At 40.3% G+C, this 18,053-nt stretch overlaps 1 protein-coding gene across 6 annotated transcripts in view; it reads right to left on the bottom strand.

Annotated features, from left to right (window-relative positions):
- Nucleotides 1–13,572: 13,572 nt before the first annotated feature.
- gap43 (growth associated protein 43) overlaps nucleotides 13,573–18,053 on the bottom strand; it is a 9,556-nt gene continuing 5,075 nt past the window's right edge. For 4 of the 6 annotated variants that reach the window (XM_058745336.1, XM_058745337.1, XM_058745339.1 and 1 more), the window contains exons 2-4: nucleotides 17,280–17,346; nucleotides 15,564–16,098; nucleotides 13,573–14,062 (exon numbers count right to left, since the gene is read on the bottom strand). In XM_058745336.1, the coding sequence (XP_058601319.1) occupies nucleotides 14,007–14,062; nucleotides 15,564–16,098; nucleotides 17,280–17,288 (600 nt within the window). In that variant the 5' untranslated portion in view covers nucleotides 17,289–17,346 and the 3' untranslated portion in view covers nucleotides 13,573–14,006. Of the gene's footprint in view, nucleotides 14,063–15,563; nucleotides 16,099–16,548; nucleotides 16,614–17,279; nucleotides 17,347–18,053 lie in introns of those variants that run through there. The other 2 variants (XM_058745335.1, XM_058745334.1) reach the window with 2 other exon arrangements.

The raw sequence follows: 18,053 nt of genomic DNA, 5'->3' as shown, positions 1-18,053 counted from the left end.
GAGACAACTTTGCGATATCTACTCCTGCTGATGAGGATCCCACTCCTGAACACAAATGTTGTTTAAGATTCCTATCTGGTCTTGTTGGAACTAAATGCACTGCAAGAGTGGTGATTGCTAATAAATTATGTTTTATTTACAAAGTTTGGGAGGAGCACGTTCAGATAATTAACCTAATTAACACGAGAGGAGAACAATCAGTAATCAACCTAGTTAACAAGATAAGAGGCATGTGTATATATACACAGCAGACTTACCTCTGTTCATTGGCAGTTTTCCAGCATCCCTCCGCCACCCCTTCTCTGCACTTACAACTATTCCTGTTCTAACCTGCAGGGGGGTACTCTGGGTTCAGGCCAAAATTTCGAGATCGGAGCCCTCCCCTCGGACAGCATGCCAAATACGCATAAACTTTATTCTGTTTATTATATGTAAGTGTGAACTCGTGAAATAGATTAATTGTCGTCTTGACACTGGGTCACAGGTAACCACCTTTCCTTTATCATTTTATCAGGATGTTTTTGCGAATCAAGCCATACACCATTTGCTTGAGATTGAATGTGCAAATGGCTGTCAAGGTCCTTACTTGGGTTATATTGAAACATCAATTACCTTTCCAAAGGAGTTTGTGGGATGAGATATAGATGTGCAGACCCTCATATTAATTGTCCCAGATAGCAGACCTAATGCTCAAGTGCTCATAGGCACTAACACCCTGAACTCCCTGTATTCTGAGTATACATCTTCCAAGCCTCTGAATCACCAACCTATTCTCCAGGGGTACCGAGCAGTTATGCAGGTTCTCGAATTCGTGCACAGGCAGGTTGTGGAAGATAATCTGGGATGGGTGAGTTTGAACTGTCGAGTCCCTGAAACTATTCCTGCTGGAAAGACAGTAGTTCTTGAAGGGTCAGTCCGAATGTACAGGCCAGTGAATGACAGATGGGTTATTGTGGAAGCCCCACATGCATCATTCCTGCCTGGTGGGATATTGGTGTCAAGTTGTTTGCTGTCTCTTCCTGTCGAAGGTAATTGCTTACCCATTGTGCTGAAGAATGAGACAGAGCACGATGTGGTCCTTCCACCAAGGATTCAGCTGGCTGAATTCAATTCTATTCAGAGTGTCATGCCCAAAGGTCAGAATGCTGTGTTGACATCATCTTCTGTTAACCAGACAAAGTCTCCAGAAGACTCCAAAATTGATTTCAATTTTGATGACTCTCCATTGACTCCTGAATGGAAGGAAAGAGTGACAAAGAAGCTTAATTCAATGCATGAAGTCTTTGCATGCCATGATCTTGCCTTTGGTCATACCTCCAAGACCAAACACCATATCCGATTACATGATGAGACACCGTTTAAACAAAGCCAGACCCATTCACCTTAAAGATATTCAAGCTGTTCGAAAACATCTACAGGAACTGCTGGATGCTGGGATAATTAGGGAGTCAGAGTCTCCGTTTTCCTCCCCAATTGTCGTTGTGAAGAAGAAGAATGGGGAGGTAAGGCTTTGTCTAATGGAACGTTGCATGGGTGACGTCAATCTGAAAGAAGTTCTAGTCTTTATAGACGATCTCATAGTCTTTTCAGCAACATTAGAAGAGCACGAGGAAAGGCTCTTGCGAGTTCTTCAGTGTCTGAAAGACTACGGTCTCAAGTTGTCACCAGAAAAATGTAAATTTTTCCAGACATCGGTGAGGTATTTAGGGCACATTGTGTCTGCAGATGGTGTTGAGACGGATCCTGATAAGAGCAAGGCCCTAAAAACCTGGCCCAGTCCGATGAACTTAAAAGAACTCAGGTCCTTCCTTGGTTTTGCGGGGTATTACAGGAGATTTATCAAAGACTTTTCCAAAATAGTAAAACCCCTTAACAATCTCATCTCTGGATACCCTCCGCTTCGCAAATCGAGGAAGACTCAAGAGATGAAAGGTCAATACTTGAACCCTAGAGAGCCATTCAAACAGCGTTGGACAGCTACTTGTCAGCAAGCTTTTGATGAAATCATTGACAAACTTACCTCTGCTCCTATCTTAGGTTTTGCAAATCCCAAACTTCCGTACATTTTGCACATGGATGCAGCACTACGGGTTTGGGAGCTGCACTATACCAGGAACAGGAAGAAAAGATGAGGGCAATTGCTTTCGCCAGTAGGGTTTTGTCATTCAGTGAGAGTCGCTATCAGCGCACAAACTCGAATTTCTTGCTTTAAAGTGGGCTGTGACTGAAAAGTAGCACGATTACCTTTATGGAAGTCAGTTCACAGTTGTAACAGACAGTAACCCACTTACACATGTTCTAACTACTGCGAAGCTGGACGCAGCCAGCTATCGTTGACTTTCTGCTCTTTACACTTATTCCTTCTCCTTTAAGTATCGGGCAGGGAAACTTAACCTTGATGCTGATGGCTTATCTAGGTGTCCTCATGAAGTGACCACAGATGTTGTCTCAAGAAAGGAACAAGAGAGGATTGTTAAGTTCTTGACCTTACATCTTGAAAATCCAGGAACAACAAGTCTTTTACAGGATGAGGTTGAAGCCAACTGTGATAAGCATATGATTTGTTCCATGCCTGAAGATGTTGAGGAAGGTGCAAGTGATCAAGCAGTGCTGGTCCAGTCTCTTGCTATGAGTTCTAGTGCCGTGCCAAGCAGCTATGAGGAAGAAGAACTTGGAGTTTCACTCATACCTCGCCTGTCAGTTCAGGATCTAGTATCTAATATCTGTTGGGAGACCAACACAATAAGGAGTTAGTAGATATGAAGCAGACAGTCTACTAATACTCTTATGAGAGTTTGTTGACGTGTATTTGCAACATTACTTAGTGTCAACAGAATGTTCAAAAGGGCCATTAAAATAAAGTGTTACCGAAATACCAAACTGATCTTACATACTTACAGATATATTTAGTGTGTTTACGAGGTGCACCTGTAGGGTTTTTGTATTTGTTGTACAATCTGACATTTGTACTCTGTGATACCAGTATACTCAGCAGATGTCGCTGTTTAAATGTCAAAAGTGTTTTTATTGTTGTTAGCATAACTGTTGCAAATAAAAATACATTTTATATTTTAGAAAGTTTTTAATGCTCTCTCTCTCTCTCTCTCTCTATATATATATATATATATATATATAAATAAAAACTTTTTAAAATGTGTATATATATATTTGTTTATGCGGGTGTCCGTCAGCGAATCTGCTGACGCACACAGTGCTGCGTTGTCACGGGAACATCCCAGCTGAAGATAGAGGAAATTATGCTCCCTTCACCAAGTGCATTCCAAACAACTACATAATGACATGCACGTGCCCTGCTCACTCCTAATTCCAAAATTAGGAAAAACAACAACACAAATAACTCAAAATTCTTATTGGTGCAAACAAATGTTACACAAGCTTCGGAGCTTCCGTGCTGAATGTATCACTAATATTTTGTAAAGTATTGTAAATACTCTTTTCCACACTTGGAAGCTGTAGGGGGTAAGTGCCATATTTCTTTTGTCAATATTGTTTTCTCCTGTTTTTCATTAGATAGGGTGTTAGGGTAACGTATTGTTTTTTTTATTTTGTTTTTCTTTTGTTAGGGAATTTAGTATTTTCTGTTAGGAGCTAGCTTGGTGTTTGATTGTTGTTTTGGCCTTTGCTCACACCAGAAGTTGTGCTTTCACTTGCGGTTCTGTCAATAAATGTATAAAGGATCTTTGATTGTTGATTTCAGTTTATGTTGTGGCCTTACTCTAGACAGGGTCGTAACACATGGGGCCTCATTTACAAAATGAACGTATGACAGAAAAGTGGGAGTACGGTCGTTTCAACACAAAACTTGGAATTTATCAATATGGACATGAGCGGTGGCTATGCTCAAATCTCATGTCTGGTCTCAGCTCATGTACGCAAGTTTTTTTTTTTTAGCCTGAACTTGCACGCAGCATATAAATATCATGGAGAATTGTAGAATGACATAATTTTGTTCATTTAGGTTATTTTCCTGACCGACAACCGAAGCTCATTAGTCGATCACTGACCAGTAAGATAAGAATGTCTTTTGTTTTTTTGTTTTCTTCAGCTTTATATGCACGAATAGCAGCATAAACCACAGACCATGAGGATTCACGCATCGTCGCATAATGCACCTGCAGCGCTTCTGTGAAAGGAGAAAAACAGAAATTAAGTCTATAAAAGGCAAGGCAAGTTTATTTATATAGCACATTTCATACACAGTGGTAATTCAAAGTGCTTTACATAAAACGTAAAAGTAAAATAGTCATTAAAAAATAATAATCACAACAATAAAAACAAGGAATTTAAAAACAAACATTCTCAAGCTTTGTTCAAACTCTTCCGCACTAAGTGAAAAAAAAAACCTTCTAAAAAAACCTAACTATTCCACTTCTTCACCCCATACTTACTTTGACCATCATAAACCAAACAAATACAACTCAGAGGTCCTACTTTCAACTGATTAACCAACACACTTGTCTTTCTTTACCATCACAGCACTTACTTTAGCCTTCTGTTTAAATTTTTTAAATGATATAAAAATTGATTTAAATAAATTTAAAACAGTTAATAATAGAAATTGATTATACATAAAATACAGTGGAATCAGTTCGGATCGGTTTTTTTAGGGAGTAAGTAACTCCCTGAAAGGAATCAAATAAACAGGACTACACTAAATATATAATAGGCTATATGCCTAATATAATTAACATAAACAAAAGGGAAAAAAACTGCAACAAGTATAGGCTACGCTCGTTTTTGTGACACTCTTAATGCATTGTATTTCTTTTCTTTATATCTTTATTTGATTCAATCCATCTGATCGCACAGGTACCTCATGCACACACAAACAACATTAGTTCTGGCGTTGCCTGACATTTCAGCCATTCATCATCAAACTAAAATGCAGTCAACCAAACATAAGTTTATTTACACTGTTTATTTTAAAAAGCCCGCTGTAAAATCAACATGCAGCACCCAACAAACATTTTTGGGCATGTGAAGGATTTTACACGGATATTAGAACATGAGTGAAGTAGGTATAAGCCTTATTCAGGCTACATAATGAATTATAGTTTAGCAACCAAATGTTACAAATATGGCAAAAATGGAAAAATTTGGATTCTTGTGGAATGAGAGTTTGTGGAATCAGTTTTGCTTGTATGCTGTGTATAATGAATGCCACTATAGCCTGTTTTGTGTTTTATTTTATAGTTTAATATATACTACTTATTTTTCATTCTTGTTCTGTTCTAAATACCATTAAATTTAAAATATTTGTTGTAGAGTGAGAGGAACTAAATAGGCTATAATATACATTTACCAGTATTTTAATATTCTAAAATATAATATAATAATATTATAAAGTTACAATTAATGTAGTTTGCAATTACAAGGTCAACGGTGTTTTTAGAGTAAGATCAATTTCTCTTTAATGAGATCTTCCTCTTTTTGGCAGGGTTTGGTTTCTCCGTTTCTAGGGGCTTCTAAACCGGGGTGTTTTTAGGGGCGTGATATTCAAACGATGATTGTTTTCTGCCGCCACATTTATCAATGTGCGATCATTCGTACGATGAGATTGGCAGCATACGAATGTTTCATGAATCATACGTGAACTCTGATTTATGCGTGAACTCTGCGCTCTTTTCTATGTTAGATTGAGATAAGACCCATGGTGTCATCTTGAAGATGATCTTTCGGTCCTCCCGCTCTCTCTTGAGCCCGTCTGCGACGTTCCTTCTTCTCCTGTTTCTTGACCTCTCTACTCCAGTTTCGTTGTATCCCTTGAACTAAAAAATCGTCAAAATCCATTTCTATTTTGTCTGACCTTTTCTTATCGTTCCTGTTAGAGGATCGGTCAAGAAATTGCATATCAGATAGGCTGGGACCTTCTCCTTCACAGGAGAAAGGTCTTCAAGGCCTTTCTTAAGAAGGACCTTGAGTATCCTCTGTTCCTAAGAGCCCTGAATAAACTCCTGTTGCTTCCATGAAGCAGGAATGCTCTGTGCATATTCTGTGGAATCTGAGTAATTGTGACTTTACTATTCCTTTAAACGTGTGTTTGGGATGGAAGCTGTGTTTGTGGAGTAATGAATGTGTGTCCGTTTCTTTGAAGTACACCTTAAAGTCTAATTGTCCCGTATTATTAAATTTCTGTCCCTTGTAAGACACCACATCTAAAAAATTGACCTCTATGGGGTTAATGGTATATTTGATTTTTATGGATCTCTGATGGGCATTCAAGTGTTCTGCAAAGTCCTTGAAATCATCCATGGAGTACGTCCACACGCTCCATATCACCCAGAAATCTGTAGCAATGTAGGGGCTTTACTGAGCATGAAGCCAGAGCTGATTGTTCCCACTTAGCCATGAAAATGTTTGTGTAGGACGGGGTAAACTTCTTGCCCATGGCTGTGCGTTTAACTTGCAAACAGTATTTAGAATTAAATTCAAAATCATTTTTAGTTAGATTTATATTTAATAATTTTAAAATATAATTATCAGGTGTTTTTGGGTCTGGATACCGCAGCATGCACTCCTGAACTGCCTGGAGACCTGCTTCAGTCTCCATGTGTGTGTAGGCTGTCGATATCTGTAGTAAATAAGAAGACTCCACTGAGAATACTGATGTCCTTAACTTTCTGGATGAATCATGAGTATCTTTCAGATAGCTGGGGTGTTTCTGGGAGATGGGATTAAGAAAATATGTACTCATCTGTTTGATGCGTCTCACTATCACAGTCAGACACTACGGGTCAGGCCGGTGGAACCTCGTGGGGAATGCTCCATTTCTCAGACGCCTTATGAATCTTTGGCAATAAATAAAATCTGCTCATTCTAGGAGTGCCGTTGCCACTTAAATATTCCCTCTGTTTTGAGTTCATGATATCTGCGTTATACATCTGTTCTAGGATTTTTCTAACCTGTTTCATGGTTTCAGGATGAACTGGTTTTTCTAAGGGTTTATAGTGGTCACTAATGTTTAATTGTCTCTCTCCCAGACATACTGCTCTCTGTCCATGATGACGATGACATTTCCTTTGTCCGCAGGTTTAATCACAATTTCCTTGAGATTTTTCAGTGTATTTAAGGCCTTCACTTGCTCTCTCTGTCGGTTGGGTCTCCAGTTCAAGTTCTTAAATGTGTCCTCTTCAGCTTTGATCAGCTGACCTGTTTAGGAAGACCGCTCCAATCAGAATTGTGTGTGAAGGGTCATTTTGTTTTTTTGACTTTTTTTACCCTCAAAGAAAACCTCTAATTTTATTCGTCTGTGATATTTTTGTAAGTCCAGTCAGTTGATGTTTAGAATCCTCTATTTTTCGGACCGATGGAATAAATGTCAGGTCTTTCGTGAGCAGGGACGACTCTGAGGGAGAGACACTAAAGTGTTTAGATTCACAACGAGTCTGTGTTCACCCTTTCTTGGGTGTTCACTCACTGTAAGTTTAAATACCGTGTCCAGTGCTTCAGTATATTACTGGCTGTTTCTGCGGTCCAGTGTAGACCATCACGTTCTGTCTGAAACTGTTCTTCTGGTAGAGCGGGGATAAAGGAGTAATTTTCCTCGATATAAGTGTGTTCTGCCTCTGGGAGAGATGAGGAATGTTAATCAGTGGGATCCTGGATCAGTCTACACACGCTCTCACAGCTGAAATACGTAGTCTTTGTGTACGTTATTCAGGCCAAAGGCCAAGACTGTCTTCTCTCTCTTTGTCTCTGCTGCAGCTCTTTCTCTCAGATTGGCAGCGTGGTGTAGTTTAGCTGGAAAGCTATCGATCTGCAGGTTTGGGAGGTCAAAGGTGGGAATTCTGCTCAAATTAGAGTCCCCGATGGTCACATGTTTTTCTTTAAGTGTTCATTTCCACTCTTTGAACTTTTTGTTAGACCTTTGACCCTGACCACCAGCTACCGTGGTTTTGTCCGTTTTATCTTTTTTAAATTTTTTCTGCTTTACTGCCTTCCTCTGTTTCTGTTATTATATTTGTGTTCGTGGTGAGTGTTCCATTTTTTTGGAAGTTTCACCTATCAATGCCTCCTGAGGAGACCCTGGTTCAAGCGCCGTCACTGAATATATTGAGAAGCCATAATCAGAAAGATTCGGAGACACTGAGGGATTTTGGAGGTTTTGGGTCACCTCAGTTGTGTCCTTAAGTGAATGTATAATGTGTACCGCACTGGGTATAATAGGAGACAGCGAGGGCAGGTCAGTGGTTTTCGGTGCTCCAGCTTCAAAGGGAGTGAAAGGAGAGAAAAGGTCCTGTGTCCAATCTGTCTCCCTGTGCCGGAGCTAACTGATCATCCTCATCATCATCCTCCAGATTCACTAATAGTGTTTTCTCACAATGCTCCGTGAGGACCGGTGGAGTTTTTGGTTTTTGTTCTGCTTGATATTTCTTCTTTTCCTTTCTTGTGTCCTTAGGTGACTGTATAAGAGACTGTACAGGAGGGCTCAGAGGCGGAAAATCAGTCCCCAGGAGCCAGTCGTTCCTCACAGGAGACCAGCCTGACATTAAAGTGGGAGATGTTTGTACCTGGATGTGTGTGACCCCTGTCTTGGGTCCAACGCTTGTGTGGATCTCTTCCGCTCCCTGCTGGACCGAGGCTGGAGCTACACCACCGAGCTGTGCACATGTTCTGTTATTATTTGTGCTGGAGTTCAGTCGTCCCTTTGAACCAGACGGAGTCCCAGAACGCAATTCAGTCAGGACCAAAGTTTCGGCCTGCTGAATTATCCTCTGGGAGATCCTTTTACCGAAATTCTGCATCGCCCATTTGACAGCAATCTCAAAAGCGTGTAACCAGTCCGTTCTCTGTGTGTCTCCTCGTAAGGTCCCTAATGTGTGCGGTATGATCCCTTCATAAGTGTTGCTGTAACACTGATTGTGTCGTGTATGCCCAGTTCTTTGTGCAAAGGGTTTAATCACACTTTTCAGTAATTCAGTGAATCTTTTCAAAGTGAGCGCTTGATTATTCTCGACGCGTGTGTCAATATTACTACGAATGTTTCATGAATCACACGTGAACTCTGTCGTGCGTTGATTTGTGCGCATGGATCTGCGCTCGTTTCCACGTTAGATTGATAAACGAGACCCATGTTGTTTCAGACCTGAGGCTCAGTTCTAGATATGTTTGATCAAGTTGCAGATATTATCCCCAAAACAAAACATTCATTAATACTCATTTCCTATACTAGCTACTTATTAACCGATTATTCTTCATTAATTTGCCATTTATTCATTGTATCTGCACAGAATATGATTTTGAATATAATTTAAAAATAATTACCATAAACAAAATAATAAACAAATGATGGCGTAGAATGATCTCATAAGCTCTCATTCTGTTGCACTCTTAAATCACGGTGTGTGTTTTTGGTGACTTTTATAAAAGCTTGTGGGGTTTTTCTGTTCTACTGTCATGTATAACGTTATAAGACAATATAATTCAAATACAGCAGCTCCTGTATAACCTGACATCGTTTCACGTGTTTCTTATCGATGTGGCTTGATCTGATGGGTGGACAAACTGTGAAAGAAATAATTAAGGATGCTTGGAAAAGAAAGATGCATGCCCAAAGCAGTTTAAATTATTTAAAAGCAGACAACCTGATTAGTAGAAATTGTAAAAACTTGGAACTGCATGCTATTTAGTACTTCTGCCATATAAAGATATAGGTTTCAGCCACTAGGCGGAGCTCCAGTAGTGTTATGTGTTTTTTGGAGACCCCTGACCTGCCTCCAAATAAGCCTACTTTCATGTAATATAGTAGGTGAAAAACAGTATGTGAGCAGAGTAAGACGTTTTTGTGAAGTAATTGTAATTCAGTATTTCTTTCTGTCTTGCGGTTACATCAGATCACATACGATCTCTCGTAAAGGTTCGTTCTCTCTATCTCTCTTTCTCTCTCTAGTATCCTCTCTTTCTGTGGTTCATCATGGTATATTGTTAAAACTCAGAATCAAATTCTGATCAATTCTGTCAGAAAGCTGCTAGAATTAACAGTGAACTTGAACTCGAAGCTCCCAGAAGCTGCCAAGCAGGCTGAACAAGTCCTTCAACGGTTCAACCCTTCACATGTTTGTTGAACACTTTAATGAACGCATCCTTATATTATGTGTTGATGATATCTTTCCTTATAGTCCTTCCTCTCAAATATGTTGCTCACAGATCATTTTTAGCACACTGTCTCAGCATGTATATGTTTCTCTTCGTTTCAGCTGAGAGGGAAGACTGTGTGTTTACGGAGAAGACCAAAAGCTGCAAAGGAAAACATTTCCAATGATACGTCTGTGTTGGTCTGAGCACCTTGACTATTTGCACAGCATTTGATGTTTCTTTGGTACTTTGGTTCACGTACCCCATCAGGAAGAACCCTCAACAAAGTGTCATGTTGAAGTAGTAATAATTTACAATTTACCAAGTCAGCAAATTCATATGATATTGTACAAACATACTCATATACAATATTCTACAACTTTCACTCCTGGCCATTGCCTCAGTTCTCATGCAGATGGTGTTCACAGTAAGTAGTCAGAGTGTTTGTATCATGAAGTTTATATTAAGTCCATTGTATTCTTTATTATAATTATTCTTATTATTACAAATTGGCGCCGTCTCTTCCCGTTCTAACAGTTCATGATATCTGTCCACACCTCACAGTCTGCTTTTCTTTCCGTGTTGATTTTTATTGAACACATCTAAGAAGCAAGAGTCTGGAAATGTGAACACACACCCTGAGCAGTGAACACACACACACACCATGAACACACACCCAGCAGTGAACACACACACACCATGAACACACACCCAGCAGTGAACACACACACACCATGAACACACACCCAGCAGTGAACACACACCCGGAGCAGTGAACACACACACACACACACACCCAGCAGTGAACACACACACACACACACACACACCCAGCAGTGAACACACACCCTGAGCAGTGAACACACACACACACACACACACACACCCAGCAGTGAACACACACACACACACACACACACACACACACACACACACACCCAGCAGTGAACACACACACACACACACACACACACACACCCATCAGTGAACACACACCTGAGCAGTGAACACACACACACACACACACACACACACACACACACCCAGCAGTGAACACACACACACACACACACACACACACCCAGCAGTGAACACACACACACACACACACACACACAGCAGTGAACACACACACACACACACACACACAGCAGTGAACACACACACACACACACACACACACACCCAGCAGTGAACACACACACACACACACACACACACACACACAGCAGTGAACACACACCCGGAGCAGTGAACACACACACACACACCCAGCAGTGAACACACACCAGCAGTGAACACACACACACACACACACACACACACACACACACACACACACACACACACCCAGCAGTGAACACACACCGGAGCAGTGAACACACACACACACACACACACCAGCAGTGAACACACACACACACACACACACCCAAAAGTGAACACACACCGGAGCAGTGAACACACACACACACACACCCAGCAGTGAACACACACACACACACACACACACCCAGCAGTGAACACACACCCGGAGCAGTGAACACACACACACACACCCAGCAGTGAACACACACCCGGAGCAGTGAACACACACACACACACCCAGCAGTGAACACACACCCGGAGCAGTGAACACACACACACACACACACACACACACACACACACACCCAGCAGTGAACACACACCCGGAGCAGTGAACACACACACACACACACACACACACACACCCAGCAGTGGGCAGCCATTTATGCTGCGGCGCCCAGGGAGCAGTTGGGTGCTCAAGGGTCTCACCTCAGTCGTGGTACTGAAGGTGGAGAGCGCTGGACATTCACTCCCCCCACCTACAATTCCTGCCGGACCTGAGACTCGAACTCGCAACCTATATGAAAAATCTTGTTCCAATCCTGTTCATTTTTGGAACACTAAAGAAGATCCTTTTTAATGAAATCCGACAGCTATACTTCATTGGACCTTGAAATCTTATGCATTTGGAACGGTATGAGGGTGAGTAACTGATGACCAAATTCACATTTTTGAGTGAACTGTCCTTTTAAATAATATATTCTCCTATAGGAAAATGATGTATGGGACATTTCACTTGACTATTGTCTGTAAGTCTATAGCAATTGTTATTAACCCATTTAATCCCACCGGTCACAATAGTGACTGTAAAGAAGCTTCTCATTTATAAAGCTCTAAAAACCTTCCCGACTGATGTGCACTTCCTGCGAATATGGAAAAAATAAAGGGTCTCAATAAAATATGTGCAGTGTCACATGATTAGTGCAGTTTATTTCCTGTTTGCACCTTGAGAAGATGATGCCTGCATCAAAGCTCCAAAACAAAAGATTAGTAAAGTATGTTAACAAAGATTTTGGTACACATTATCTTTAAGGTGTCTAGTATTAATATATGAATTCACATATATTCAGTTTTGTTGAGTGTGGTCATAGAATGAGTAAACATGCTGATGGTCACAATAGTGACCGCTGGATAACAGTTAATTTAGAAATACAATATAATCCAATGGCAGTTGTTAGTGAAAATTGTACTAAAATATTACAACGACAAAATATTGCACTAAATTAAAAAAATCAAATGTTACAAAAAATGTACAATGTTGATGTTGTAATACTGGTAGCACTAATATAACAATTTGATGTTATATTTTACAAAAAAGTAACAATTTTGAAACACGCTGATAGTTGTATTTTTTGTCTTTTATCTCAGTATTCCAATCAATGTTTTTTTATGCATAATAGTAACCCTAGAATGTGATCAAAGAGTTTAAAATAGCTGGGCTAAGATATATAACAATTTTTATGACTGCAGATATATGTTAGTTCAGTACACACATTATCCCACCGGTTACAATTGTGACCGACCATAAAACAATTTTTCACACAATTTTCCAAATACAATTTCAAAAAATAATTTTTATTTCAAAGGGTTACTAATGATACATCATTTTGATATTTTCACTGAACGCACTTTTAAGAATGTTTACATGAGGTAAAAATAAACCATGTTCAATTTGTATATATTGTGCTGGATTTATTTGCTACTAAAAATAGGCTTATGCTATAATTTTTTTAGAAATTTCTGCGTAATGGATTGTCCGTTTATGGTACAGAAGATAATGTAAATCTACAGAATTTTCCATTTTAATGTTGAAGGAAATGTCCGTAAGTAGTTTTCTGCCAGTACATTATCCGTTTTTTTTTTATGATTTATTTTTTTAACAGTGTAATTGATGAACTTTAGTTATTGAACTGACCTGAATCAACACTGAACTGAGCTGAATAATGACACTGCTGTTGTTTTTAAGCGAATCTGAATTTGTGTCATATTTGACGAAGTTTGCATTATTGAGTCTGTTACGTCCCTGTTTGTTAAAACAATCTGTATTTTATAGAAATAAATGAGACAAGACAAACCCACAGGCTGAAAGAACGACGCACGTCATGAACGTAATTGGCACATTTCTTTATTTTGAAAACAGACATGAAACCATTTTCCACGATTTTACTCCTTAGATTCAAACTCACTTGAACAGAAAGGCTGGCGCGTTTTCTTTTTGTTGGTTTTTCTCGGTTTTTAACATCAGTGCAGCAATATCTCCAATTAAACGCTCATAACAACACCAAGGACATTAAAAGAAGCCACATGTATTAGTTGGGTGCGTGTGAGAAGGTTCTGGTCTCTGGAGGAAGGATTCTCCGGACGGAGCCGGACAGATGGAGGCTTGTGTCCGTCTGCGATCGATCCGCACTGGAAAACTCCCTCCACATGTCAGAAAATCATTTCCACACCAGAAAAGAGAGGACAAACATAAAAACAGACCGTCTTCATCATCAAGAGCAGTCTGTCGGTTACTTAGGATTTTACATTTCACTGGTCGTCTGTTAAACGTTCTCGTCTGAAACGGCCTCCTCTGCTGGTTTGGAGTCTTCGACGGTTTCTGCAAACACCACAAGAAACAGCTTCAGTTCCTGACACACTTACAGACCGCTGATGGACCGCCAGATAATGTCCATTACTGAGACACTCCGCAAACCACAGCTCTCCACCAGAAATGGATTCATGACTCTCGCGGTCAGATAGATGGACGGCTGCTTGGTTTTTCTGTCAAACTTCTTTCAGTTTTTATACACATGTTTATTGTACAGTTGCTGCCAACTCAACTACACCCTCATAACACATCCGGGTCTATTTTGACCCAGATGAGATACGTACATTTTGTTCCCTTCACTTTTTTTGGAAATTTTGATGCATCTCCTCCGGGTCCATAATGACCCGAACACAAAACATTTGACATTTTGTTTAAAATATGTGTTCCTTTACTGTGAAAGAAAATATTATAAACTTTTTTTAACAGTGTTTTGTGTTCGGGTCATTTTGACCCGGGTATGTATAGAGAACCATTGGGTGTCAAAAATACTTTTTGTAAAATTATCTATTAACATATATTAGTGTCAAAAAACTATTATAAAATATAATTGGCCTTTTCCCCATATCTCACACACTTTGAGATACATGAATATGTACGTCTATTGATGAACCACTGCAACCTGGTCGATCACTTTTTATCTGAAAGTGAACGTTTATACAAAGAGTGAAATGAGTTTATTTTGACTGAAAATCTTTCAGAATAAAATGTATGTTGTTCTGATGTTGTTAGAAATAAATAGGTTTCATAAATTTGCACAGTTTTTGAGAAAACACGAGTTATAAATTCAAAGGAGTTACACTAAATTCCATTCATTCCAGTGGGGTTAAAACTTCTCAGATTATCTGTTCTTATAAATTTCATACAATGATACATTCAAATAAAATTTCTCATCAGTATGACGGTGTGGTCCATGTGTAATTGAAATTTCAAAGAATCTCAAAGTTCTTTCATACTCTAAAAGCTTGTTTTTTAACTTATTCAAATTTTGTTCCAACCAAGAACAAATGGTTCTTTTAAGAACTGCTGAAAGGTTCTTTATGGGCATTGATGGGTTCCATGAAGAACAGTTAAGGTTCTTTAAAGTGGAAAAAGGTTCTTTAGATTTTTAAATGTTGAAGTGTGTTGACTGAAAGGTTCTTTGAGGAACCATAAATGTTTCTTCTATGGCGTTACGCTCTTCAAAATAAAGGTTCCAAAAGGGAGTTTTCCCAGCAATGCCATAGAAGAACACTTTTGGTTCTCCAAACAACCTTTGAGTGAACAGTTTTTAAAAGAAACTTGGCGTGAAGAACATGTTATATACGGTATCTGCTATAAAGAACCTTTTGTGGAATGGAAAGTTTCCACGGATGCTCAAGGTTCTTCACGGAACCACAGACGCCAATAAAGAAGCTTTATCTTGAGGAGTGTACGGCCTTCATGTTCATGCCTCACATGATGTTTTGTAAGAATTACTCTCCACACTCACACTGAAGATCTCAAACTGAGTGTCTGTGTTTTTCAGACGCACCTTTTTTGTCTATTTGGTCTGTCTCCTGGCTCTCGGCGGCGTCAGGCACATCGGCTTGTTTGGATTCCTCCTTCTCCTCCTCTTTCTTCTCCTCCTTCTGTGCGTTTACATCGTGGGCGGGGTTCTCGGCCACCGTGTTCTCCGCCTCTTTTGGCTTCTCCGCCTCCTGCTCCTGCGCCTCCTCTTTAGCGGGCGTGTCCGAGGGGGCGGAGTCAGCAGCTGCTGTGGGTGGGGCTTCAGCTGCGGGCGAGTTGGGCTGCTCAGCCGGTTTGCTCTCTTCTTCTGTTTCCGTGGAAACCTCGGCCGGTTTCTCCTCGGACGGAGAGACTCGCTCCTTCTTCTCCTCCTCCTCAGCCTCGGCGGACTCATCCGGAGCGGCGTCGTTCTCCTCGTCTTTCTCTCCGTCCTTCATCTTTTTCCGGGTGATGTGTCCGCGGAAGCTGGCCTGGATCTTGGTGGCGGCCTTGTGGGCGTTCTCCTCGGGTTTGGTTCCATCCTGCTTGATCTCCTGATCGGCCTCTTCATTCTTCTCAACCTGAGACCAGAAACACAAGACCATCAGTATCTCCTCAAACAATAACGTACGTCATGTGTCTGTGACTTTGAACCAGATGTCTTATTAATTATACAGATAATTCAGGGTGAGTAAATCATAACAGAAGTTTAATTTTTGGGTGAACTATCCCTTTAAGCTGAAATAGAGATAACTATGGAAGCTTGTTGTAATTGCAATTGTTCAGAGTCAGAGCTGCTCATATAAACTCAGAATTGCAAGATATAAAGTCAAAAACATAGTCCACCTTGTAAGATAAAAAGTTGCAAGCACCTTTTGTTATTTTTTTTATTCCATGAAACAGGCTTCCATAGAAAACTGACCATTCGAACTAAGCTTGTGTAGAAACAACTGGACACACGGATCCAGAGCAACTGATCAGCTACATTTACATTCAAGCATTTTGCAGATGATTTATCCAAAGCAACTTACAATAGAGTAGCAATTCATCAGAGCCAGCAATATTCACAGCATACAGCTCCACGTTTATCAGAAAGCTCGATTAGTACGAGTGAAATGCAGAGAAGAGAGAAGAGAAGAGATATTTACACTTTGGTTCTAATGCTACCAACCCCCAGCGAGCGACTGAAGGAAAGTAACTTCCCATCAGGCATCTGGACGTATGATCACCATGCTTTAATTGAATGAGCATTAGAGCTTTCAGACTGAGAGTGATTTAATGAATCTGGATCTAGAGCTCAGAAGGACGTTCATCTGCTGCAATCCCACGATTACAAGCGTCTCATCTTCACTAACCAGAGCACAAGTGGGAAAACTCTCCGTCTCTGTCTTTAATTAGTTTCTAAAAACCTGATTCTGAGGAGGTGAATGTTTTGATATGGCTGTAATTATAATCACAGGTGGATCTTGAGACATTTATCACATTTATCTGTGATGGACAGACACGCACTGAATCAGACGCCTGAGAACTGAATGAGACGCATCCAGACGTGATTAAAGCCATCAGCGCTGGAGCTCAGGCTGAGGTCAGGTCTCTCAGGATCACACACTCTTCTGCTCTGGACCAGCATCAAATATAATTAAACTTGTTCATATCAGGGATAAATATCAGCTTAACATGGCAAAGCTAAAGCAAAGCACCTGTCAGGATAAGAAAGAGTGATGTCTGACCGGAGAATCAGGGAGAAAGACTCAATATTTACCTTGTCCATCAGTGTCCAGGGAGGCTTTTGTCCACCGAGGGCCTTTTAATTTAACACTGAAATGTGTCTAATGAAAAAAGCAAGCATAAAATGAAAAAAAATGTGTAAAAGTGACATATCATGCATGACAAACACATTCATATAACAAACTTAAAAGTACCTTGAAGCAGATGAAAATTAAATCATAAATGCAAAATTAAAATCTAGTGAACGGAAGCCAAAGTAATGACATAATGCAAGATGAAGGCAATTTCATTTGGAAACACTTTTTCATTTATACATTCAATCTGCAAATGGACTGCAGAAAACGCTGTCATTTCTGCATATGCATGAGGATTTATTCTGCTGCGGCCCGACCGTTTGAGCGGCAGTTTATACATCATCTGTTCTGATATTTAACCTCAACCCTGTGCAACTGTACTACAATCAATATCCGCCAATAAACACATCTCCAGCTGTCAGACCCACTGATATTTGACCCGTCCAGATGATGAGGCATCATTCATCTGCATCTGCGTGTGTTTTCAGGGTTAATCAAGTGATTTACTGAATGAGTGTCCAGTGCAGTACGCTGCAGGTGCAGAAAGAGAGGAAGCAGATTCACTCAGCATCTGATGATGGCGCTGTGATGGTCAACAGGTGTCACACACACACTCACTCACACTCACACTCACACACACACACACACACACACACACGCTCACACACACACACACACACTCACACACACACACACACACGCTCACACTCACACACACACACAGACACTCACTC

The sequence above is a fragment of the Onychostoma macrolepis genome, chromosome 15 (genome assembly GCF_012432095.1).
Source record: "Onychostoma macrolepis isolate SWU-2019 chromosome 15, ASM1243209v1, whole genome shotgun sequence".
NCBI lineage: Eukaryota > Metazoa > Chordata > Actinopteri > Cypriniformes > Cyprinidae > Onychostoma > Onychostoma macrolepis.
This window is presented reverse-complemented; position numbering and strand designations above follow the sequence as displayed.